This window comes from Pholis gunnellus (assembly GCF_910591455.1).
Source record: "Pholis gunnellus genome assembly, chromosome: 18".
Classification (NCBI taxonomy): Eukaryota; Metazoa; Chordata; class Actinopteri; order Perciformes; family Pholidae; genus Pholis; species Pholis gunnellus.
In genome coordinates, this window is record NC_136545.1 from 1,691,535 (window position 1) to 1,716,642 (window position 25,108).

A 25,108-nucleotide genomic window follows, 5' to 3' on the forward strand; every position below is an offset into this window, starting at 1 on the left:
TCAAGTCACTTGCTTTGTTTATTCCAAAGGGTTTACGCGGGTGATGTTGCATCAGTACATGGGTAACAACTCAGAAACAATCAAACTTCACGTCATGTCAAAGTAAAAAGAAAAACACAGACAGATATGACTACTTCAACCAATTATGTGTTTGTGATGGTCTGTCGATCAAAGTGGCAGGGTAATGAACAATGTTTATTCAGACCATGACATCACTGTAAAAAGTGATAACATCTCAAAGACATCCTAGAATTATGATATCTATCTTTTCAGGAAACCTCTTTTTTTTACCATATAAAACCTTTTTTCAGTTAGGTTAGACGTCAGTATTACACCTCCCACCACTACTATCATCTTCTAATATGGAAAATCAGTCCCACTCTCATATTTCTACTAGTTTGTTCTATTAGTAATTTAAATTGCATTAATTCATCTAATGTTGTGACATGCCTAATATACCAGACAAGAATGACTTCAAATAATGTAGCCAATCTAGAAGTGGTTCATTTTACTAAAAAAGTTAAATTAAAAGACAAAATATGCTTTTGGTCATTCCCTTCTTAAATACGGATGTGTGTTCTGATCTGATGCCCCAATCAGCATTTGTCAGTACCTTCCGAAACTGTTAGAAATAACTAGAACAAAAAATATTCAAAGGAGTGTTTTCTGATTCGCCGCAATTAAGCTTTGGTTATCATTATTCTTAAAAGATGTGCAATACATAGAGCTCTGCTACATACACAAATATGCCCGATGAGAAATGCTTCGTCATGTTTGGTCAAACAAGAGAAACCTTTCTAGCAGAAACAATTGCTATGGAGATAGTTGTGCCCAAGAGTGACTGGAAGGAACTTTTTATTGATTGTAGGGTCATTTCTGATGACCTTTACAGTGCATGTACATAAAGTAGCTTTTAGTTTGCAATAGACACTTACTTGCTCATGTCTCTTAAGGGGCACCATAGATTTACATATGAACCAATTCTCACATGACTTGTTTTGACCTATAACACCTGTTGATGTTACACTGAGAGATTACACCTTGTTGTCCTCCACCTAGCTCTGTAAAGGTCTCTATAGATTGTTGAGCTCCAGGAGGGTTTGGTCCAAGGTCTGGTGCATATCCAAGTTCTCTTCTTTGGCTTGGGCCAGTTTCTCTGGAGAAGGAAACAAAGTCGCAGATGAGTTTCCTTATATTTCCTCTCTTGAACTGGAGATACAGAACCTCTAATTCTACAGTCTTTATGCAGTCTGTGAATTGTTGTTTCACCATATAAAGGTGTGCTAAGACAGACAAGAAGCTCAATCAGCAGTGTTCAGAAGATCAAAAGAGAATAATGAAATGCTGCTGGAGAACATAGCAAACCTGCTTTAAATGAGACAAATCATGCTCATTTTCAGGTGCATACTTGTAATATAACATGCTTTAATGTTAAAAAAACATTTTATTTTTCTCATACTGTATTTCTGAATATACCTTTATTCACCCTCTGTCTGAAACACTCCGTCTTAGTGCCTGACTCTTTAAGCCCACCTCCCCAACAAGCCCAGTCTGCTCCGATTGGCTTGTGAGAACAATATGGTGCACCTTTGCAAAGGTAGCTGTGTTTCATTCCCTCCTTGCTGCCAGTGGTAGTACACAAAGTGGATAAGTCTCCTTGAGTTCCATGCAGATCAGGATCTTCTGTAAACAAAGTCTACCTGCTACCTGCTACCTGCTACCTGCCTGTCCCAGCTACAAATAGCACGTAGTAGCCTATATACCCGGCCTCTCTGATCTTCTCACTGTTGGCCTGGCATTTACTGCAGTTAATGGCTCCATTAAATCCGTATTTCACTTCTATATTTTTCCAGTCCAACAAAGGTAAGCACACTCTGGGCTGTTTGTCATCATGCCTGCTACTTTATGGTCAGAGTGCACCTTGTTGCCCTCTAAGGCTGTGGTTGACAGTCTGTTGTGCTAATTTACTCCTTGTATTGCTAGATGTTCCAGTCGCGTGCAGTGGTTAGAGGTTGTGATTCGCGTCCTGTGGCCTGCTCACAGTACCCGCTCAGATGTTCTAGCTGGACAATGTTCTATTGAACAATGCTGGTGTGTTTCTCTAGTGGAGCTCAACTTCAGGTTGAGGATGGCCACGAGTTGTGCCCCAAGTGTCTGGGTGCAGGCCACCTTCGAAAGGCCCTTTCTGACCCATGCATTGACTGCAGCATTTTGACACTGGAGAGACTGCGTCAGGTAGACGGCCTCCTGTTTGATGACCTTCCATCCTCTGGGTATGCTCAGAGAAAATTTGATTCACGCAAACAGCGGAAGAAACACAGAAGCAGGCCACTGGAGGAGCGCAGAAGCCCGGAACGCAAGAAGGCAAAGGGGCAAGCTCCCTCTCGCCAGGAGATGGAGGCTTTAAGAGCTGAAATAGAGCAGCTTAAAACCCTTTAAAACCGAACCCTGTCGCCGGCGACAGAAACTGGCATGCAAAATTCAAATCACCGTAACTCCTCAACCATTTGCGCCATCGACGTAATTCCAACGGATTCTGAACCCTGAGAAGTGGAGCTTTCCAATGAGCACAGCGGAAAATGCAGCAGCTGAGAGTGAGTACTACTTGTGAGTATTGTTGCAGTGTTTAGCAGTGTTTTACCGGTGTTTCAACGTTGTTTCTGACAGTTTTGGAGTGTTTTTTTTCGTGATTTTGCCGTCTTTTTCGGTAGTCATTTTGTAAATAGTGGAAGGAAAAATGCCGAGATCTAACAGGGAGAGCAGTCGAGATTTCTGGAGGAGGATGGACAGGAGGAGTCACAACCACAGTAAGTTTGTATACACTGGATATTTATTCCCAGCTTTATTACAATAATGTTTTTCAATATCTAGTGTATATTTTCTTATTGGCTTTGTCTCAAATTGCTTTATTATTGCTTTATTTATTACTTTTCCTATTCTTATATTGTTGAAAATGTTTTTCTAGAAATACAAGGGTTTCTTTTGGATAAATCTTATCTAATCTTATAATATATCTTTATATTTTTTAGAGATTCTTCTGATGAAGGAACATCCACCAGTACCAGCAGAGGTACAGTGTGGGGACGGAGTCGGATCCGAGGCCGAAGCAGTAGAGGTGCTGATGCTGCGGGTGATGCCCCTCGTAGCCGGTCACCAATTCGTCAAGAGGCCTTGAAAACGGTGGCAGACCCTGACATTGCCAGCCCTCACCCACTCAGATTCATCCCCCTAGAGCAGTGGTCGCCAACCCGTCGATCGCGATCGACAGGTCGATCTCGGAGACTTTCCCGGTCGATCTCCAAAATAAAAAATAAAAAAAGAAGAAAAAGAAAATCCTGTGCTTTTATTTTGAAGGGAATTTTGTCTGCAGCCTGTCTGCTCATCATCTCCGCTTGTTTGCACGTCTCAAAACGCGCAGCTAGTGGGCCCTACCGAGGCGGGTCTATGGAGCAGTTTAGCCAATTGCTGATTAAAAATATAAATGAGTGACATACAATTTAGCCAATCAACGTCCTCAAATAGATTCAGAGTGGGGCCCAAAACGATTTGGCCCCAAGCTGCGCGTTCTCGTCAGGAGAAGTCTCTACAGGCGAGCGCGAGCGCCAGGCGAGCACTGCTCCTCCAAGACCCGTTTGAGAGGAGAAGTTTGGCGGAGATTCTGCAGTGAAAGAGCTGATCCCAGATCAGCCTGACCTCACAATCAGACAGCAGACTAGCAGGAAAGGGAAGCAGAACATGAAGCTTCTCTACTAGCTGCACCAGACAGGTTTGGCTAGCTCAGGGGTCGGCAACCTTTACTATCCAAAGAGCCATTTTGCCCTATTTTACACCAAATAAAATTTGTCTGGAGCCGCAAAAGCTATTTGATGTCAAATTTCTCGCCACATATCAAGCATTCAGGTAAGCCAGCATCGTTGGCAGTGAAAGCAAATTAATACGTCCACGCAGAATTAAACTCTATTTTCCTCCGTGACTTTTCTTCTTTTGGATTTATCCATTGATAGTTTACCGAGGGTGGAGGTCTGTAAATGATCAATGACTTACAAGAAAATGCGCGTAATGATGTAAGATGCAAGTGGCGGATCGCGTAGCGCGGCCGTTTTTAATCTATTACTATTTTGCTCGACAGGTTGATGCGATCTTTCCATAAATATATTTTCTTCAATGTATTTCTTTATACGTGGCTGTGATGTAGTGCTCACTTATACAATCGTAATCAACACAATATATATGAGATGTGGCTTTTAGATCTCCAGTAATATGTTTGTGAATGTCATGCTAACAACTTATTTAGCTTTTTAAAACAACGGGGACAGATCCAGCACGGACAGTTAGGGAGTGAGGGATGAGGAGGTAAGGAAACATGAGAACACCAGGGTAGGGAGTGAGGGATTAGGAGGTAAGGAGACAGACACCTCACAGACTGCCTCAGACTGGCTGTCTGTGCTTATGAGCCGAACTACAAGGCACTCACAGTGTTCAGTCACAGCATCACACTGACTTGAGTCACATGACTTCTGATGGCATTGTGATGGGACACAGAGCTGAACTGCACTTACATTACTTGCACTGACTGAGAATTGTGTCAGTGTTGTGTTGTAACGTCAGTTGATAAATACAACAGTTAATATTGGTAGTTCATCCAGCCTGCTCATTGCAAATGTATTTTTTCTTGTTCATATTGTGTGCGGTTAACAAATAATTTCCTTTTTATGTTGCACTGAAATGAAGTCATTTAGTGTGTTCTTGGTCACATCAATTTGAAAGCTGGACCAAAGTGTTTGATTTCATTCAATTACAATTAGGCCAAATAAAAAGCCTCAAGCTGTAAGTACAGTCTGGACAGTCTTTTTCTCTCAACACCTCAATAAGTAGATCTTGCCGGTCACCAAGGCAGAGGTCAGGGATCTTGGGCTTAAAAAGGTTGGTGACCACTGCCCTAGAGGAAACTCTCTGCCATAAAAGCACACCCTGGATGTGTGAGGAGTGCAAGGTTGGACTCTGTCTTCAGCTGGAAAGGAACTGCTTCAGGGACTACACTGCAGCTAAAAACCGCCCAGACATGGACACACATCACAGCCTGTAGCACGGACACTGAAAGCTCTCGGCAAACAAAACTGTTTGAGAAGATGTATAATAGGTTGAGTTTCATTTTTGTAATCTCAAAAGTTCTGTTCATGTACATTTACAATTGTTTATAAAGACAAACCTGATGAAATTCAAATCTGTTTATTTACTTTTTGTTATTACATACTGTTTTAAGCATTTGTAACATATAATAATGACAAAATACTTGCCAGATTTTGAAAGTTACATTTCTCCTGAAAAAAGGAGCAAAATAATTTTTAAAAAGGACACTGTCTGACACATTTACTGAAGAAAAAAGACAAAAAAGACCAGGCGGACTTTCAGAAATAGTATTAAAAGGGCCAGTGCGGGCCCCAGCTTGTTTGGAGTAGCATGGGCTAACCCGCTATCTCAGAGGTAAATATTGTACTTATTGTACTTAAGGTTGTCTTATTTTAGTTTGTGGGTTGGTAGGCACTCAGATAACCAGATGGATGTGCACAAGCACCGGAAAGGTGAGATTTTCACAATTTGTCTTCTTTTACACTGCACCACATTTTTCAATAACACCTTATTTTACAAAACTGTTTCCTGGAAAAAAACAACAATGTGATTTGGTATCATACTGGGGCGGCAAGTAATTATTATTTTCACTATCAACTAATGAATGAATTATTTTACATTTAATAACACTAAATCTGTAAAATGACAATTGGAAATAAAAAGTCCCCCAGAGCTGAGCTGAGTCCTGCTCCAAAACCCAAAGATATCCACTTTACAATGATATGAAACGGATAAAAGGCATACATAAATGATTAGTCACTTTAAACATTAATTACAGTAAATATTAGTTATTGTTTAAGTAGACTACAGCAGAATCTCCTGCCCTCCATTTAAATCCAAGCAAACAACAAATACGTATGTATTTATTAATGGAACCTTTATTTTCCATACATGATGAACTGGATGTTTATCTGGGGGCAGATTTCACATCTTTGCATATTCGGCAGAACAGTGACTAAAATATCCCGGTTACAGATCTTGGAGCTGATTTAATAGAAAAAATATTAGTAATTTATTTATTTATCATTATCAGGCAGTTACACTGGGAATTAAAATGGCCAATAATAAGTACCAGATTATATACGTAGTTCATTTCCAGGAAATGATTAGGAAATTATCAACTGTAAAATATAATTTCTATCATCATATTCATTTTTTTAAACACTATTTCTGACAGTAATTATCAAAACATGAACTGGACTCACTCACCACATCTACATGTGTCAACATTAAAGGAACAGTGTGTAAGAGATATAAAGGACTTCTTCTAAGCTAACGAAAACAGTACCATTCTTAGTTTTGGGTGACTATACATTAATGAAAATATAGTTATGAATATGTTATGTGTTATATGTTACTAAATGTTACACACTGTTCCTTTAAATTGATTCATTACACCATCACTGTCACAATGAAACATCCTTTGTCGCTGATTGAATCAAGGCAGTCAGATTTATGAATGGTGACGTGACGGTGTATCCATGTAGTATATTTTTCTCTGTGAACTGTAACCAAGTGTGACAACTGTTCAAAGATCGTCACACACCCTCAGTGTAGAGCCCAGACGCTACTCTCTTTGCCGATTGTAGAGTCCAACACAGGACACTACGGTCCGCCTGCATTTGGAGAGACTACTGACAGCAGCAAGCGTGTGTCACTACGGTGCCAGAGCCACAAGGAGGATCTCGGCCTTGGTGTGCATTTGTGTTAAACGTCGCTTATGTCAATGGCATGTGAAGTTTTCATCAATGCATCACTACACTTCTGAGAAACCTTTGGATAAGTAGCTGTTGGTGAGTTGGGTGTTTGATAGCTGGTATTCAGGTGGATTTACTGAAAGTCTTCATACATGTGAGGACGCAGTTTCAGGCTCTAATCCAACAATATCAGTTCCTCATAAAGGTGAGGTTCTATTTTCAGCGTGCTGTCAGACAATAAGTCACATAAGGATGGACGCACGACAACTATTCAATCAAAGTGTGTGAGCAGAGAGAATCTGACTGACTTCATGTAAGTAATCAACTGGGGAAGTTTCATGATGGTATCTATTAAATATTTCTACCCCATTTACCAAAATGTACATCATTTTACAATACTTATCTTGAAAGTCTGTTTTCTCTATATTATATTTACTCTGATCCAGAAATTACATTGAATTACATTCACCAAACTTTAGTTTCATTCCTCTCTATACTCTGACGGTCAACACAGAACACAGAGGGGTTCGTCCATATATCAAAAGCCTTTGACTATTATGTCAACAAAAAACAATTAAAAAATGTGAACATGGCTTTATCCAATGTTCTGTTATGGATATGTATGCAAATTGGCACATATTTGATACGAAAATGTCTCATTTGGACATTTAAACATACATTTCAGAAAGCTAGTAATACAAAGTAATTGAAGATTCATGGTGATATATTATTTCAAATGTTGCCTAGTCACCTTAAGATGGACACCATGTGACTCAAATAACAGCAAAATGTAAATTGACTTATCCATAAATAGATCCTTGTGAAACAGATGTATATTAGCCTAGATGTTTGATCTGTTAACCTTTTGGTCACCTCAGACCAACGTGTATTATTATTCAGCCCTTTTAGTATAAAATCCTTGCCCTTAGCCTTCTGAGCAGAAAGGTGCAGTTTCTTTGTGTATGCGTTTCTCTCCCCGCTGCACGAAGGGTCATCAGCAACCATCGTTCTTCTTTGAAACATAAGGGGATGGTTCAGATTTGTTTGTGGAGTTGTTGAGGTACTTATCAGTAGATGATGGTCAGCACGCCCCAGTTTGGAGTAACAGACAAGAGTACCAGCACAGGATTGAAGCAATGTACTGCTGTGGACTGGGCAGCAGCCTAACGTTTAGACAGCTGAAACATCTGTTTAAGTGTACGCTATATTTAGAATACTTTCTCTGCTCTAACTACAACTCTAAGGCAGTGGTAGACTTGTAACTCCTGTGTTCTGCCAGGTAAAATGTGTGTTTTGGTCCAAGGAGTCTGTGGCTTTGAAGGTACCTGATCAAGTTTTTTTTCCCACCCTGTGTAATCTGTTTGGCTTTGTCGCTGTCTCGTGGGAATTTCTCTCTCCCATTAAAAGTGTCGTCCAGTGTTTGGTGCTTTGGTCCAGCACCAAAGCTTCCCAAGTAAAAACTCCTGATGTAAAACGAAGGGACTGATCGGGCTCAATATCTCAATATAGCCGATACCTATCAATTAAAAAATGTCTTAATTGGCCCCGATATCGAACTATGAGACTTTGACCAGGACATGCCTACTTATTTCTGCTTACAAATACATTATGGTGTGCTACAAAGCAGCTGTGAATTATTCATATATTGCTTATGAATATTCAGTAGAAGAAGTAAACAAAATAGAAAGACAGGAAGGAGACAGAAAAGTAGAGAGAGCTTTAATACATTTATTACAGAGGGGGAATATTCAATAAAGAGAGGACATTAACTAAGTGAACCTGCAGACACACAGCAGTGACTGGCTGAGCAATAACTTAACCCTGTACAAAGACTAGTGCTGTGTAACACGGGTGGGTGGATTCGGCACATTGCATTTCTAGAATCTTCCAGCCCCTGATACCACTGTGGAATGGAACAAAACAACAAGCAGGCGGACAATAGTTCAGACAGGAAGGAGGAGCAAAGAGGAAGTGAGAGAGCCGCTACAGTGTAGTCATGTCGTTGAGGGCCAAGTCCAGCTCCTCGCTGAGAGCCTTGCCCTTCAGCTTCTGAGCATACACCTCATCTGGAGGAGGACACACACACACACACACGCACACACAGAAAGAGACGAGGGACCCAACAGACAGATGCACAGAACGGAAATGGAAAGAGGCAAAGGGACAGGAAAAAGAAAATTAATCGAAACTGGTAACCCCGTAAACTGAATGACCAAGACTCCAAGACTGGTGTTAGTCTCGTCATCACATCAGCTGGTTACTGCAGCTGACCAAGATTCAACTTCAAGCTCATTCAGACAAATAATGTCATCCCTGATCCCTGTAGTCTGGGTTCAAACACACACAAACTGGACAAGGCCATGCAGTGTTATCAATTACTGCTCCACTCAACAGCTCTATATACAACAGGGTCACAATCACCCCAAACAGCATTAGGAAATGATTAGAGCATTCAGGTAAACCTCTGGAAGCCATGTTGGAAGTCCACACTTCCTGGAAACAGTACATGTGAGAAGCTTGTCTCTGACTTGGATGTGTCAATAAAATCAGATCATGACACCACTAACAAAGTCTTACTGTTACCTCAATAGCAGTACTCGGATTCTATACGTAGAATTCATACGTATGCACGCTGCAATAACATTGTGTAAAAATACCCCATGACAAGTATAAAAAACGCAATCAAAATGAAAAAGTATTGTCCGAAAAACATACTTATCAAATCAACTGAACTCATTGGCTCCTTTCAGAGTGTAAATGTGGGCGATTGTGGCTAAGTGGAGAGCAGGGTCGTCCTTCAAGGCATGGCAATGTGTCCTTGAGCAAGACACTTAACCCCAAAAATTGCTCCGTAGCTGTGCCTACGGTGCATGAATGTGATAGAATCTGACAATTTACCATTTAAATTGCACGACTATTTTAGCTCTTCGCACAGCTGTTATATGTCTCAAGTGTGGATGTAACGGGGGCCCATGCAGGGCACAAGGGTGTGAAAATAATCTTCACGACTGCAGGGATGACCCCAATAGCGACAGCTCTTAGGGACCTACACTTCTACTCATAGAATCTAGAGTTACAATACGTCAGTTACGTTACTGTTGATGACAAGTCAACAGATCCTGATTTTGCTGATTCAAAGCTTTTAATTAACAAACAACGGTGGACTTTTATTGTTAAGAATTAATAGGAAACTGTGTTCATCACCAAATGAGTTTGGACACACGTGCGGACACAGCTTGGGTGCGATCGGGCATTTACGATCACTAGAGTAACAAAAAGACAAGTGTAACCAGGGCCATTGTTTTGGAGGCTAATGGCTCAGGGTGGCATTGAAATCACCCAGGCTCAGTTTGACTGCCTTTACAGATCTTCACATAACTGTGCTCATTAAGGCTACAAGTCCGCACAGGGGAAAACCACAGAGATAATGCGTCTCAGTATCACCATTCTGTCATTGGGTACGTTAATCTGGTGATCACTGTGTATTTACACACGAAGACCACGTCCACGCTCAGGCTGAATAACCATGCACATGCAATCATTTAGATAGAGGTGATTTGGCTTCATCAGTCAAAACAGTACAGATTTCCAGCCAGTCATCAATTCAGTTCCAACAGCAGAACTGGAACCAGCGAGGATGTTTGTTATTTTAACATTATTCACTGCATGACAGAGAGCAGGCATGTTACACTGGTGAGTGTTGAATACCTTCCAAGTCATCGATGGTCTTCTCCAGCTTGGCCACAGACCTCTCTGCAAACTCTGCACGAGTCTCAGCCTTTGAAACAAACCACAGCACAACATGGGTCAACGCACACTCTTTGACATGTTTTATGAACACTGTCGTTCATTAACTTCATATGGCGTAAGCAACAATGTAACAGAAAGAATCTCACCTCTTTCAGTTTGTCACTAAGAACTTTAACTTCTTCCTCGTATTTGTCCTCCTTTTGTGAGTACTAAAATCCAAATAGAAAAAGGTATTAAAATGCATTTACAACTCCATTATTAACAACTAAAAGAAAACATACTTCATAAATGGATCGTGAATACACTATTCACAAATATTCTTGAAGAGAGAAGCAAGGATAATTATGCAAAATTGGGTATAAAACAGAATTAAACAGTAAAACGTTAAGACAGCTGTAGGGCATTTCAACCTTGTCATTAAGATCATTTAACCACAGTTTGTGTTACAGTCACAGAGCATCGGCCTTTCTGAAACATAAGACAAATCTTCTTTGAAAAAACCCAGAAGCTTGTTTCACAAGATTTTCTGCAGTTCATGATGAGAACTTTATTTTTTAACTGATTCCCCCGCTTTTCAATTCTACATCTTAAAGATATGATCAATTTATTGTTAAATGTTTTGGAAGTGGGGTTGTGTGAGGTTCTTCTCCATAGTCTGTGTATTAGCTCCAGTAGATGGAGTTTGGAGAAAAGCAATGTACTGCTGTGGACAGGGCACTTTCAGTTCAGTTCTCCATCAGAAAGGGCTGACTGATGGTAAGTGAAGGCGGTGAAATATTCTAAATCTAGTGCGCACATTAAGTGATAGTGATTTTTTTAGGTGTCTAAAATGTGTTTTACTGCTTCCCCCGTCCTCAGCAGTTTAGTGCTCTGCTCCTGTACTGGTGGTCCTGTCTGTTTCTCCACCTACTGTAGCTAATAGATTGACTATGGAGAGGTTCTTCATACAACCCCACTTCAAAACACCCAAACTATACCTTTAATCTAAACAAAGATGCTATCTGGAAATGACATTGTTATATACTAACATACTTGTTACCTTATTATTATAAACTTGGTGTAGGATCTTTTAAACCCTTTAATTACATTTCAAGATATTAAGATTTTTGATCTTCTCAAATGCAGAACTTGAATTAAAAGCTGCTATCAAATAATTAAAAAATGATGTGGGTTTGCTGTGGTGCTGCTGAAAGGAATTATGGGACGTTATTATCTCCTTTCCTTTAGTAAAAGATGGCCCAGTGTATCCTATGCTAAAGGGGATAATAAAAGAAGCAACGATGCCCCTTTCCTTAGCATTTAGAGAATTTGACCAGCTGTTATCATGGCTGATACTAAGATACTTACGGGTCATTTCCCTCATTAGGAACCTTCCTAAGCAAAAAGGACTTCATTTGTTCAAGGACCTTCCTCCTCTGAACTATGTTTCTCATGGTTCTACCAGGCGTCAACCTTTGGTTCTTAAAAGTGAAGCCAGTGCTCCAGGGGGCGAGTCCTCTGGTTGTATAGAAGTCTATGAGAAAATGACTCTACTTCTCTCTTGATTTATTACCTCAGTAAACATTGTAAACATGAGTTTATGGTCTCGATCTCTAGTTTCAAGTCTTCTTCAATACAGCATGATGTTCATTTAGTAAATGATGGTCCATTTAGAGTCAAACAGACCATAAAGCAGGGGATGCTTTAGGGCGGGGCTACACAGTGATTGACAGGTCTCTACCAGAGACGTATACGACGTCTCTACGTCACTCCTCTGCACTCCAAATATGGTCACTTCCTGTTCACTGGTTACAAAAAAAACAAGATTGCGACAGACAAAATTGCTGAACTCAAGGCTTCCAAACGTCAGTCAACAAACCGATGGGTGACGTCACGACGACTATGCGCACTTCATGTATCTATAGTCTCTAAGTCTCCACAGTTGGCTAATGAGGACTGTATGTGAGTTGTTAAGTGGACATGGATTCCTATCACTGTGTGTTTGAATTTGTTTCATGTCGGTAGTTTTGTTGGGACTGGCCCGTGGCTGAATGCCCCTCAGCTCCTACTGTACCTTCTCAGCCTGGGCTTCCAGTGACTTCAAGTTGTTGGTGACATTTTTCAACTCTTCCTCAAGGTCACCTGATTTACTGAGCAAGGCAAGGGACAGGAAAAGCAAGAGAAGAAAAAGTAGTGATTTGAAAGGCAGGAAAGCAGACCCTGACATGGTTTGATGAACATGTCTTTGTCTGTCTTACTCAGAGACAGAAGATGGATCTCTGTCATCAAACCGCTCTGTTCAACTCTGAGTAAGACAGCAAAGGAGGCTTTTAAGTTTTTGAATGGAAAATGTATGCCAAAATTAAGATACAGACTAATCACAAATTGAAAAAATAATTCTATATTTTTCCAGTAAGCCCCATGTGCAGACCCAGACTAACAACATGAATTGCATTTCTCAATACTTTCTGACTTCCCTACTCTCAACCAATGAGCTCAGCTTTGGAAATAGCTCATGAATTTAACTTAAAACAGTTGGTTGTATCTCCCTCTCTGTTTTTGAACTTGAAATTGTTGAAATTGTTGAAATTGTGCCCCCCCCCCCAGCCATGATAACCAAACCTGTGCAATTCATCGTTGGTTTTGGTCTTTTCGTGGGATTTGTTCACAAGAAAAACAACATAGAATATCAGCAGACGTATACTTTTAGTACTACTTGAAGGACATGCTCGAGGATAAGTGCAAGCCAGACAGAAAACAAAGAGAGGGGTTGAGAGGCTGCAGGTCAGAGGAGCAGAATTAGACCCTGGTTGAGTTCGTACAGTAAGTACCTCTTCCTCTCCGCACATCGTGGACTTCAAATTCTGGTCCATTAGTCTGAGCTCCTCCTCCAGCTCCCTCACTCTCCTGAAGGGGTTAGTCGGGGAGGTCGGGGGTGAGAGGGGACCGTGGGCAGGGCGGCCATAAAACAACAACAAACAGTAACAGGTCCCACACAGGGGGTGGTGGTGTGTTCAGGCATGCACGACATATAAACACACACCCAGCTAGGTCTCTATTCCATTTGTCCTGCAGCTTGTATTCACACATGGCCACATGATCAAATGAATAAGCGATTAGTCGATTAACGGAAAATAAATCGTCAACCGTTTCAATACTTGCTTCAACGTTTAGCTCATTTATAAAGCAAAATGTCAAACGTAACAAAACGTAAAGTGAGGATAGATTATGCTATTCGACTCAATTTGTTGTTAATCGAAAACAGTTAAGAGAATCATGCAGCGCCTACACTTCACGTCAATACAAACACTGAGGCTGGGTTGCAGCAACAAGGATTAAATCATGATTTAACTTGAAATCATGTTCCACCAAAATTCGAAACTAGCTTTAAATTAAGAAATTTCAAAACCTCTCTGGACTGAAATAAAATAAAAATTTGTTGCACCTAAACTTTAAACTGCAATTTAAACTGTGATCCAGTATTAACTTTAAACTGACACTTGAGGAGGTTTAACTTTTAAAATGGCTGCCTTTTTGAGATGAAAGTTCATTGAAGAAAGTTAAGGGACGGACTCAACCCAAGTGAGTTCATGCATGGAAACTGTTCTGGACCAACAGGCAGCTTTGTTCCTTCCTGTTGTCTGTCGTTTTATCTTCTGCTATTTGGTCACATTACTTTAATTCAGCTACGTTTTTCTCAAAGGAGGAAAAATTAGTCTCTGCCGAGTCATCATGAGTTACATTAGGCTAACTAACTGACTTTTTAGCTAGTTTATTATTTTATTTTTCCCTTATTATTATTATTGATTTAGTTTATTTTGTATTGATTTATTTTTTATTTTATGATGCTGTTGCCTATAAGATTTCATCGATGTCGATCCTTCAGCTTGCTATGTCGAGACGAGACTGAGACGCTCTATTTGTATTTTGTATTTCCAGCACTCTAAGGCGGGTGGGCTTTCTTATCTGTTTTGTTTTTCTTGAAAAATATGAAACATGGATACATTTACCTTCTAGGTCCGACAGCACGCACAAATTCATTTATTCATTTTAATTTGGTTGAGCAAGCATCTCTATACTGATTAAGCTGTTTATTTGTGGTTTAAACTTGGATTTACTAAACAATTAGGCAACAGAGCTTAATATTAAATCAGGATTTACTCATTTTGAACCTAGTTTTGCTAAACTCTGATTAGAACTAATCATAGATTAAATGAATCCTTGGTGGTACAACCCATCTTTAGGGGATTATATTGTTGTAAAATAAGAAATGTGTCAATGACAAAGGGAATGTGTCAGATCACATGTTGCCGTAGTAGTGGTCACATGATCTCTACTATGGCAACATGAATAATGTACAGTGGCTCTGGTGTCGGTGTGAGTTTTCATGGTGCGGGTGTTGACTTACGCCTCGGCCACCTCGGCACGCTCCTCTGAGCGTTCCAGATCACCCTCCAGGATCACCAGTTTACGAGCAACCTGCAGACAATCAGCAATCAGCACACGCACTGACTGATAGTATTTATCCTCACTGTGTTCCAATTACATACTGTAGTAATTGTGAAGAGCGTGTACTATATTCAGAGATGGGTCCCAAGTTAGTCTGGGCTATGGGGCCAAATACCAGACCAAGCCAGAAACTCATTACCCCAAATTCACCAAATTCTACATTTTAAACAGTTAGTATGGTAGTGTGGTACTTACAGAAATACATTCAACTTTGAGTATGTTACTTTAAAATGAACTTTATAACATTTGGTGTGTTGTCCGTAATAAGTCAGAATGTTTTGTTGGCCACAGCTAAATCTTCACATGTGATCTGCTGTATCACCTGTTTCTGTCTGCTGGTCTGCAATGACAACACCCACCTTTACCTGAGAATCCTTTGTTAAATCTTTTTATTGCCCCTAGTTTTCTTTATTGAAGTCACTTTTCCAGGACCTGTTTAGAATGAGTGTGTAGTATTACTTGGTAGAGCTGAACTGGGACACAGCTCACTGCATGTATACGACGTCCTGCAAAGACGTTGATAAAGAAACAGTGATTGCTCCACCTCTTCATATTTGCGGTCGGCCTCCTCAGCGATGTGTTTGGCCTCCTTCAGCTGCATCTCCTGGATCTCCATTTTCTCCTCGTCTTTTGATGCTCTGTTCTCTATGACCTTCATTCCTCTGAGTGACAAGAGGAACAGCCGGTCAGAATCAACTGGTCATGTGTGACTCACCATCTACAACGCTGTAACATCTTCCTACATGTGCTTGATCTGAACAGTATTCAGTAAGTGTTAAAGAGCCTCGTCTACACATAACAACTGTGAAACAATGTTGTCTTCTTCTACTGCGGAGGAGCTTCATCAATCCGACAACATAACCCTGAAGAAGTTGACTTTGACTGTCCTTTTTTGAATCTAATGTTATGAAAGCATGATACTAAATCATTGGATTTACCGAACAACATTTACCTTTACTACCTCTGACTATGGTCACAATTTTCCCATGACATTGTCTGCCTTTTTAGCAGCAGGGTTTGTGGAGAACATCCTGGTCTTTGGAAGTACCCATCAGCTACAGTGCAGGTAGTAGAGAACATGGCAATTTAAGCCCCTTTTACACATGAATCAGCTCATTTGTTTTTATCCTGGGGCATTCTGGCAGTTGAATACATCCCTGAAACTAAGTGAAACACAAGCGGAATCATTCAATCGTTCAAGGAACATGACGTTCTTCACCTCTCGCTCTCATCTGCAGCTTTCTCAGCCTCCTCCAGCTTCTGCAGAGCAGTAGCCAGTCTCTCCTGAGCTCGGTCCAACTCCTCCTCCACCAGCTGGATACGCCTGTTTAGAGATGCCACTTCTGCTTCAGCCTGTAGCGACACACACACACACACACACAAACAACATACTGTAGATAAGAGCCTAAAGAAGTCACATTATATCCATAACGTCCATGATAACTGCCTATATAACAGCAGACAGACTTGCAAATTAAAAAACATAATCAGTTCAACAATTTGGGTTTTGTGTGATCTGTATTTAACTTGCCATCAAAAAGATAATGATGATTAATCCAAATGATAAATATGGCATTCATTCATACAGTAGACCTTTAAGCTTGATTTAAATTGGAGTTATCCAAGTGGTTGTTATGTTACACCATGTCGCCCATCCGTACAGGTGGAAACAGCTACAATACCTGAACACTGTGATAGACACACTGATCCATGTAAAGTCAGGAAATATTAAAAAAGTAGACGAAAGAAACAAAGAAACAAACATTGGTGGCAAAAACAACAGACAACTGCGCTGCTTAAGAGTAAGAAGGAAGAGAGAACGATCTCAGACCAGAAGCACCACAGATGAGACGATGAGGTAGAAGCTGATGTTAGATGACAAAGAACACATTCGTCTGATAGAAGGTGCAGAATAATAAATACAATTATACATTTCTTAAATCTGTATTTGTTTTAGTGCTGTTCTACATCGTATAGAAGAAGGTTGAAATGTAATTCTGAGGAAGACAGCCCAGACAGAAAATATATATATGTTTCATGCACTGATCAATTTCAGCAGTTGGGTCTATTTTGCTTCCATAACGTGTCTTCTTCCAGACTGGAGGAAAGAAAACATCCCACATACACATTCAGGTATTTATTTTACTACTTTGTCTATTTGTGTCTAATCAATTCATTAAAAGTTACCATTCGATAATTCATCATTTGTATATTTAAACCTAACTCTCCATAAATCTCAGCATGTTTCATTCCTCTCGATATTCTGAAGCTTTTCACAGAGAGCTTGGGACATAAATCACTCAGATTTATACATACAACACTGTATTACTAAAAACGGGAGCATTTTTTGTCTTTATGTAAAACCTTTGACTTTAACATGAGAATTCTGACTTTAATCTGAGAACTCGAACACATGTTCACACGCGGCTGTAATCTCCCTCCGCGGGCCACATCTCTGATTCTCTCGCGCTGTTGGGAGCAACTTGAGAGGAGCTACAGGTGGAGCGATGAGCTCCGTAGCTCCCGGTGTGGAGGTGTGTTACCCTCTCTCTGCCGTGCCGCTCCATGTCCGCCTCCTCCTGCAGCAGCTCGGCTCGGTCTTCCGCCTCGAACGCCGCTTGCTGCAGCGTCTGAATTTTCCTTCTGACCGCGTCCATAGACGCTAAAGTCGCCATACTGTGAACACTCTACTCCGCTCCTTCCAGGCGTCAAGGTGTCTCCGTGGCAACGGTGTCAGAGGTCGGCATCAACGCGACAATTCTTCCGGACACCATTTCAAAATAAAGCAATTGTCAGTAAACCTCTTATTTTTAAATTACAGAAATTATCAATCCCATTCCAGATCATTTGTGCTCATGAATTAGTACCAATAGTTAGTCATTTGTACCTTCTAATTGTGACTTAATTTGCAATGACGAATAATTTGTCCTCTGAAATTAAAATGACTCAATTGTTCCTCTAAATTAATCAATTACCTTACTTATTTCACCCCTTATTATAATATATATATATATATGTATATATATATAAAATGCACATACAAGTCAAGTACTAATAGTGTGCAAAGAAATAAATACTGAATGGATATACATGGACTGTAGATTATGTACAGTATGTAGGCTACATGTGAAGATGACTATGTACTGTACATAAAGCATGTAGGAATCATATTGACAGTAACAGATTCTATGTCACCTTACATGTAAAAACATGGTGCATTTTAATCTGTAAAGAATATCGTCTATAATGGGAGCAAGTGGCTTTTGAACTGTTCAACTGGTGTTAGGGGTCATCAGAGTGACGGCCTGCAGGAAGGAACTCTTCTTGTGTCTGGTTGTTCCAGTGGTCAATGTTCTGTAGCCTCCCAGAGGGGGGAATCTGGAACAGGTTGTGTGACGGGTGTGACGGGTCTGCAGAGATGTTTCCTGGCTCAGGAGGAGAATAAGTCCTGGATGGAGGGCAGACTGGCACCAGTGATTGATCAGCAGTCCTGATCACAATACAGCAGTGGTCATTGCAGACACAGCTGGCAGAAAGACTGGAGGATTAGAGTAGATCTACATCAGCAGCTCCTGAGGCAGGTTGAACTTCCTGAGCTGGGGCAGGAAGTAGCATACGTCCTTTGGCCTTTTTTCCTGATGGTTCTATGTTAGAAGTCCACTATAGGTACTGAGAGCGGAAGGCTTCCACAGCGGACACAGTGGTCGTTGTTCAGAATGGTGATGGGGTAGCAGTTGGTAAGACATTCTGAGATTACAGCTTCCCACATCAACAACCTGTAAACTAATCATTGTTAAAACACAAAGGATGCCTCTGTGCAATCTTAGTAAGTCAATGAGCTACAAGATGATTTTCATTAAAACCAGCAGGCCTCCGAGCGGGATAAATAACATTTGTTTGTATACGTGCAGCTGGCTGTGAGAAAAGGCACAGGGACCAACACAACCAAGACAAACTACACAAATACTCAATAAATGCATTGTTATGTAGTGTGACCCAATTAAACTCATGCATCAATGGTCTCCTGTGGGTTATACTACAATGCTCATTTTGAAAATAAGCTTTTGCATAATTGTGGGGAATTTGTATTAGGAAATTATTTAACTATATATATTACTCAAAATTACACAGAAGCACATATTTGCTTGGATATAGCAGCAGCTATATCCACTGTGGAGCTGGAATCCCCAACCCGAGTTGCGGACCTCATTAAATAATGAAACATTTCTTGTTTCTTTTCCGGTCCAGTCGGGTTATGGGGAGGCTGGCAGCTTGGTGGGCAACCTTCAGGCCCTCAGTATGGGGCTTGCTCATTCTAGTCAGCAGTGTTCCCCTTACTTTTAGGTTTCAGTTGTTATGGGTTATAGGTTTGGAGAAATCCAGCACCATTGCCCCACAACATAAGAACCACACACAAGGAGGGACACAGATGAGTGGCCAGGCCCAGGCCCAGCACCATCACTTGCAACCAAGCACAGGAGGACAAGGGCTTTGGTGGAGAATTGTGGTGTGGAATTGAGTAAATCAATCATGAGTGTTTTGATTCAATTGGCTTCACAGTGTGAACTCAAAGGGGTCCCACATGAGCGTCAGTTCAGCAGCATCTGCACAGGCTGGTGCCAAGCAAATACTCAAGAAACCAAATCCTCCACGCCAAGCTCCCAGATTAGTCAGAATAGATGGTGTTTGCCTGAAGGTGCTGAAAAGCTTCATGATATGTTGGTAGAATCTGATACTGCACATGACAGATTTAATACTGCCTCTGCTGCTGCTGTCAGCGGCGAGACGGGTCACTCAGCGTCACAAACTAATGATGCCGCTCTTGAGATTTAGCTCGACCTGCTCTAAATTGTGCTCCTGAAGGTCAGCATTAAAATGTTTGTGATTATTGGGCATGAGACGTGGCAGAGTAAAGTTAGACTGACGGTAACAAACTGCTCTGTGCATGTTTGAAACGTAGAAGGAGTTAAGACTTGACACTGTTACTTTATAGCACTGGTAATGTCACTGGTGGTCTAAATTTACAACTGTGTAGTAATTCATGTTAAACAGCCTGGTGCTACTTTCTTTTACAACACCTGAAAGAAATAGTTTGAGCAGTGATATATGAAACATTGACAGCACATGTAGTCAACAACATGGCACCTGTGTTACCGTGGAAAGGGTTCCGCTGTGACCCGACCACAATGGGTCAATTTGGTCTTGATACAGTTGCCTCCCTGCAGTAATGTGACCAATGGCCTCAGCACCCTTCACTCACATCTGTTGCCTTTTTCTCGGCTTGCTCCAGCTTCTCCTGGGCATCCTTCAGCGACTCAGAGTATTTGTCCAGCTCATCCTCCACTCCTTTCAGCTTCTTCTGCAGACCCAGCAACTCCTCCTCCAGCTACAGGCCGAGTACACAAACACACAGAAACACAGCATGTCAGATAATACAACCATAACGGATACTACATTCATTTACGAGAATAACTCTTTTTACAGCACTGGTAGGATGACCTGTGAGGGTAATATTCTCCATCCAACACGTAAGATGTCTCAACAAACCCCGTCTCCTACGAAGTACACGTGGGAGGCTGTGGCTCAGAGGTTGCTCCTCTAAGACAAATGTATATCCATTCAAAAAACTGGAAATAAATTTGAAAAAACTGTTGAATTAAATGAATCATTTCTGGTTTTCTTTGGTATTTTTGTCACATACAGATGTGCAATGATGGTTGCTGGGTAATGTGTATGTTGATGTACAATTTAAAGTCTCAAGCGGTCTCAAGTCTATTTGATCATGTGACTATACAGTAGCTAGTTTAGCTGAACACATCTGCAGGCTGAGCGAGCACTCACAACGTTGCTTCTTCCTCAGAGTCTTTGTGCTTCCTCTCCTCGCAGGTTTACGTGGATCGTGGTTCTACCTGGACCCTGGTCCTGCCTGACACCCACAGCTACTATTATTATTATTAGTCACATTTCAATTACTATTGATGTTACTATCACTGCTTTAATCATTATTATTATTATTTATTTAATCCACTGCTGCTGTTTTTATTAGTAGTAATCATTATTCTGTTATTATTGGTGCTACTGCTGCTATTACTACTTTATACATGACATGAATCATTGATGTCATAAGCATTAAACGTGTTGGAACTCTGTAATGTTGTTCAGTACACATGACGTCTATCACTTCATCCTGATAGAGGATCCTCCTCTGTTGCTCTCTGAGGTCTCTTCCTCTGTTCTCCTGTTAAAGGGTTTTTGGGGAGTTCTTCCTGTTCTGATGTGAGGGTCCCGGGACAGAGGATGTCACATGTGTACAGACTGTAAAGCCCTCTGAGGAGAATGTGTGATTTTGTGTTATACAAATAGATTAAGTTGAATTCATACCTTTGAAACATGACAGAGGTAAGTAACTAGGGTCCGTCATAATCAGTGTTTCAACAACAGGGGGTGCTATGTGACAGACTTTTAGGAACTTGAACATTTTATTGAAGTAAAGTTAAATACAATCAAAATACAGACACGGGTCAATTTTAGCTGTTGGCGGTTCTAGTGTTAAAAAGAACATCTGTTCTCGAGCTTCAAGTCACAATTGTCCTTATTCAATAATCAGCCATCGTTCATCATCTTGTGGACGAGAGGCCAAGATGTCGTAGAAAATATTAGTTTTTAAAGATTTGACTTGTTCTCCTGTCATTAATGATTCTTCCTGTGCAGCATTAGCCTCCCCCACCTTATCCCAAATCATACACAAGACATCTCAATGTCTAAGAGACATATTTCCTTGAAGTCTAATGATCTGGGACACTCCAATGGTGATCGAATAGGCAGATTATCATCAAATCAGTGGAGCATATTCATGATCCCATTACAGAAAATATCAATCTAACGAGCAGCTGTGCACAACAAGATGAGTCCCTTCCATTTTTGTTATCCAATGACTCATTCGCAAAGATTGTTTTAGCAAGTGTCCATTTGCAACAACAGCTTCTAGGACTATAAAAAGCCAATTGTAAATGACAGTGATGTGGCCTGACCATAATGTCCTTTCTTAACACTTCTGACAGTCGGCCCCAGCCTGTAGCCATGTAGGGCCTCTCAGTCACAAATAGCCTGGGACAGTCCTGATCCTACAGTCGACATTGTGGCAACTCCCGAACCAACAGCCTTGACCGTCTTTCTGAGAGGAGCAACGATTCAAAGAAGGTGGGGGACTTTAGAGGGAACACAGAAATAGACATGCCAGTGTTCAGTGCTCCTATGTAGAGACAAGTGATTGTGCAGCCATTGTAATAGCTGAGAGCTGGGATCCCCTGGGAACAAATGCTATGTAGACAGTTGCATATGTTGAATAGCTGCTATCTATTCATTTACTGCTATGTGATATTTTAAATGACACTGTGGAGCTGCACAGGAGAGACTGTCCCTAGACCATAAAGGGATATCACTGTGTTCTTCAGCTGAAACAATAAGCCGTGACTCATTCCTCGAGTCACAGCTGGAAACTGCAGAAGGATTTGGCAGCACATTGTGGATGAGTCTTCAGCCACTGGTGGGCCTCAGGGCGCCATCTAGCAGGCAGCGGAGGTACTGCCATATGGTTTTATTCAACTTTTAAAAAATATATCTTTATAATTATTTTAATTTAATTTATTCACATAAATTTAATTGAAATGAACTGGAATGATTTGAAAAGAAAAAATAAGGTGGGCGACAACCCTGTGCCATTAAAAGTTTCAAAGTGTGTGGTGAAGAAATGACCCTGAATACATCACATTTGGATTCATGATGGCAGGCAGTGGACGATGAGGGATAACTGAATACTTAACATTTGTTCTCATTTATTTGGGACCGTGGTCTTCTGGACTTTTCATCAAAAGTGACTTGCTTTCCATTTTTCGAACATGGTCCTTACGGCCCCGTGCACGCGAGGATTTGTAGACCCCATGATTTCTCTCTCTAGCTGCCTTTGGAGCAAACTTGATATTATAGGAAGAATGAGATAAGCACAATTCCATAACTTCAGTGCAACACTTTTCATATTGTCCATTTTTTCCATGTATCCATTGATAATTACAAGTTTTCTATATTCAGCCTACCAACAGACATGTCTTTGTTAATGTGTCTGTACCTGTTCAGCTGTGTGCACATCCATATCTGTGAGAAATGGTGTTCTACAAGGCTTCATATTAGGCCCCATCTTATTTTTAATACACACGCTTCCACTGGGTCACAACATATTTTCCTAACATGCCATTCACCAATTATGACAGAAAGCCAACATCCATACAGTGGATTCATTACCTTCAATTACTGTTTAGAAGACTGTGTTTCTGTTTATTCTGCTCTCAGCCTCACTTAGTTCCCAATTAGACCAATGACGGATGCTTGATACCAATGATGATGTATTGGTCAGTAAATGTTTAGATTACACATAACGTCAAACGAGGATCCCTTTACTTTTATGGGCAGATTGGTGGTCTGGGGTTAAAGCAGTTTGCCTCTGGCAAAGGATCTTATTTTGCATGTCATTTCCCATCTCTTTACTCACTAATAAAGGGATAACATGTCCGTAAAAATATATAAAAAATACAATTTAGCCAGCCTTTTGCAGGACATACTATCATGTGATGGAGACACTGTTTCGAATAATCTCAAAACCATCCACTGAGCACCTGTGCATTTTTGGGGTTTTAAGATGTTCTCACTTTAAAAGCCACTACCTCTGAGGCTACCCTATGACAACCACGAGCTGGTGGAAAATACTGAAGAAAGGCCGAAACAAGTCTAGAACAGAAGCCATCTAAAGTTTAACATGAAATCATTTTAGCCATTATGAAGTGTTTCAATGCTTTTGAATTCAATGAAGTCTTTCCAAAGTTACAGTCACGCGTGAAGCCCCTGGTGTTCTTCAGTCAGCCCTCTTCTCGTAGATCCTCCCGGCGGTCCCATCATGCCTTGGAACACACTTTCCCTGTCTCTGCTTATTAAAGGTCCTGGAGAACTTGACATACACACTTGCCTAACATTGTCCTCCTCTTGCTTTAACTTTGTACTTTGTTTGAGTTGTAATTGATGTAATTGTTTTTAAAAGCACTCATTTAATAAATGCAACCCTCTGCGCACACTTTGATGAGAGAACGGATTGTAGCAGCTCGATGTGTCTCTACCTGTTTGCACTTGTCCTCCGCTCCTTTCTTGTCCCCCTCGGCCTGCTCTGCCCGGTCTATCGCGTTCTCCTTATCCAGCTTCAGCATCTGCATTTTCTTCTTGATGGCCTCCATGGTTCTTCAGGTGGTGGGCTCTTAGCAGAGGGAGAAGTGCACTCGGTTAGTCCGGACAGAGACAGAGACAGAGGTCTGCGACAGGGACGGAGGTGGAGAGGAGCGCGCGTGCGGCTTGTCTGAGCGGCTTGGGGAGAACTCGAAGATGGAACACCAGCTGCACGAGCCTCTACACTTTTTTTCGGGGAGGATTCGCACGGGGACGTTGCCCATATTTAGGCAGCGAGAGTTGTCCAGTCTGTGCGCGTGACTTGTGTCTTCAGCACGTGTGAATACATCACATCCAGGTGCGTCAGGTCCACCTGGATCACTGGTGGTCCTACACCTCAACTCACATCCAGCGTGTCCATGGAGAACAAGTTGACCCTGAGGGAAATTGATTCACATTTAAAGAAGCTTAGCAAGTCTTCAACGTGGTCAGGAAGTATTCAGACATAACGCAATGCTACTCTTTTCAAATACAAGTCATGCATTCAATTCAATTACTACATTTATTTCAGTAGAAATAAGAAAACAGTTGTGGTCAACTAAGTCCATTTACTCTACTTGATTGTTTCTCTTGTATTATACTTTATTCTACTCTAATACATCTCAGTGAGAAATATAATTTTTTTTCAAAGTTCAAATTTTTCTGAAATGGGCCATTCTGCATGAGAAGCCTGCTTTTGGTACTTTTAGTACATTTTGGTGCTAATACTTTTGTGATAAAACATCTGAGACCTTAATCAAAATGGCCTTTCCTTTTCTTTACCCTCCATTTCCTCT

At 41.0% G+C, this 25,108-nt stretch overlaps 1 protein-coding gene across 2 annotated transcripts; it reads right to left on the reverse strand.

Annotated features, from left to right (window-relative positions):
- tpm2 (tropomyosin 2 (beta)) lies at positions 1-24,495 on the reverse strand. 2 transcript variants are annotated; one of them, XM_079178796.1, is made up of 9 exons: positions 24,230-24,495; positions 20,326-20,451; positions 16,285-16,418; positions 15,610-15,727; positions 14,965-15,035; positions 12,631-12,706; positions 10,724-10,786; positions 10,536-10,605; positions 1-1,156 (listed from the first exon to the last, which is right to left on the reverse strand). In XM_079178796.1, exons 1-9 carry the CDS (start codon positions 24,341-24,343, stop codon positions 1,074-1,076), a joined length of 855 nt encoding a protein of 284 aa, XP_079034922.1. In that variant the 5' UTR covers positions 24,344-24,495; the 3' UTR covers positions 1-1,073. The 2 variants fall into 2 exon arrangements, with proteins under 2 accessions (XP_079034922.1, XP_079034921.1); XM_079178795.1 differs by lacking the exon at positions 1-1,156 and adding an exon at positions 8,533-8,893 and having other exon boundaries at positions 24,230-24,491.
- Between the last annotated feature and the right edge of the window lie 613 nt (positions 24,496-25,108).

Excerpts from the sequence above, each read along its gene's own strand:
- tpm2 (XM_079178796.1), bottom strand. The coding sequence starts at position 24,343 with ATGGAGGCCATCAAGAAGAAAATGCAGATGCTGAAGCTGGATAAGGAG. Across the intron at positions 15,728-16,284 it reads GCTGCAGATGAGAGCGAGAG|AGGAATGAAGGTCATAGAGA; the intron begins GTGAAGAACGTC and ends CTTGTCACTCAG. Across the intron at positions 15,036-15,609 it reads CCGACCGCAAATATGAAGAG|GTTGCTCGTAAACTGGTGAT; the intron begins GTGGAGCAATCA and ends GATTGTCTGCAG.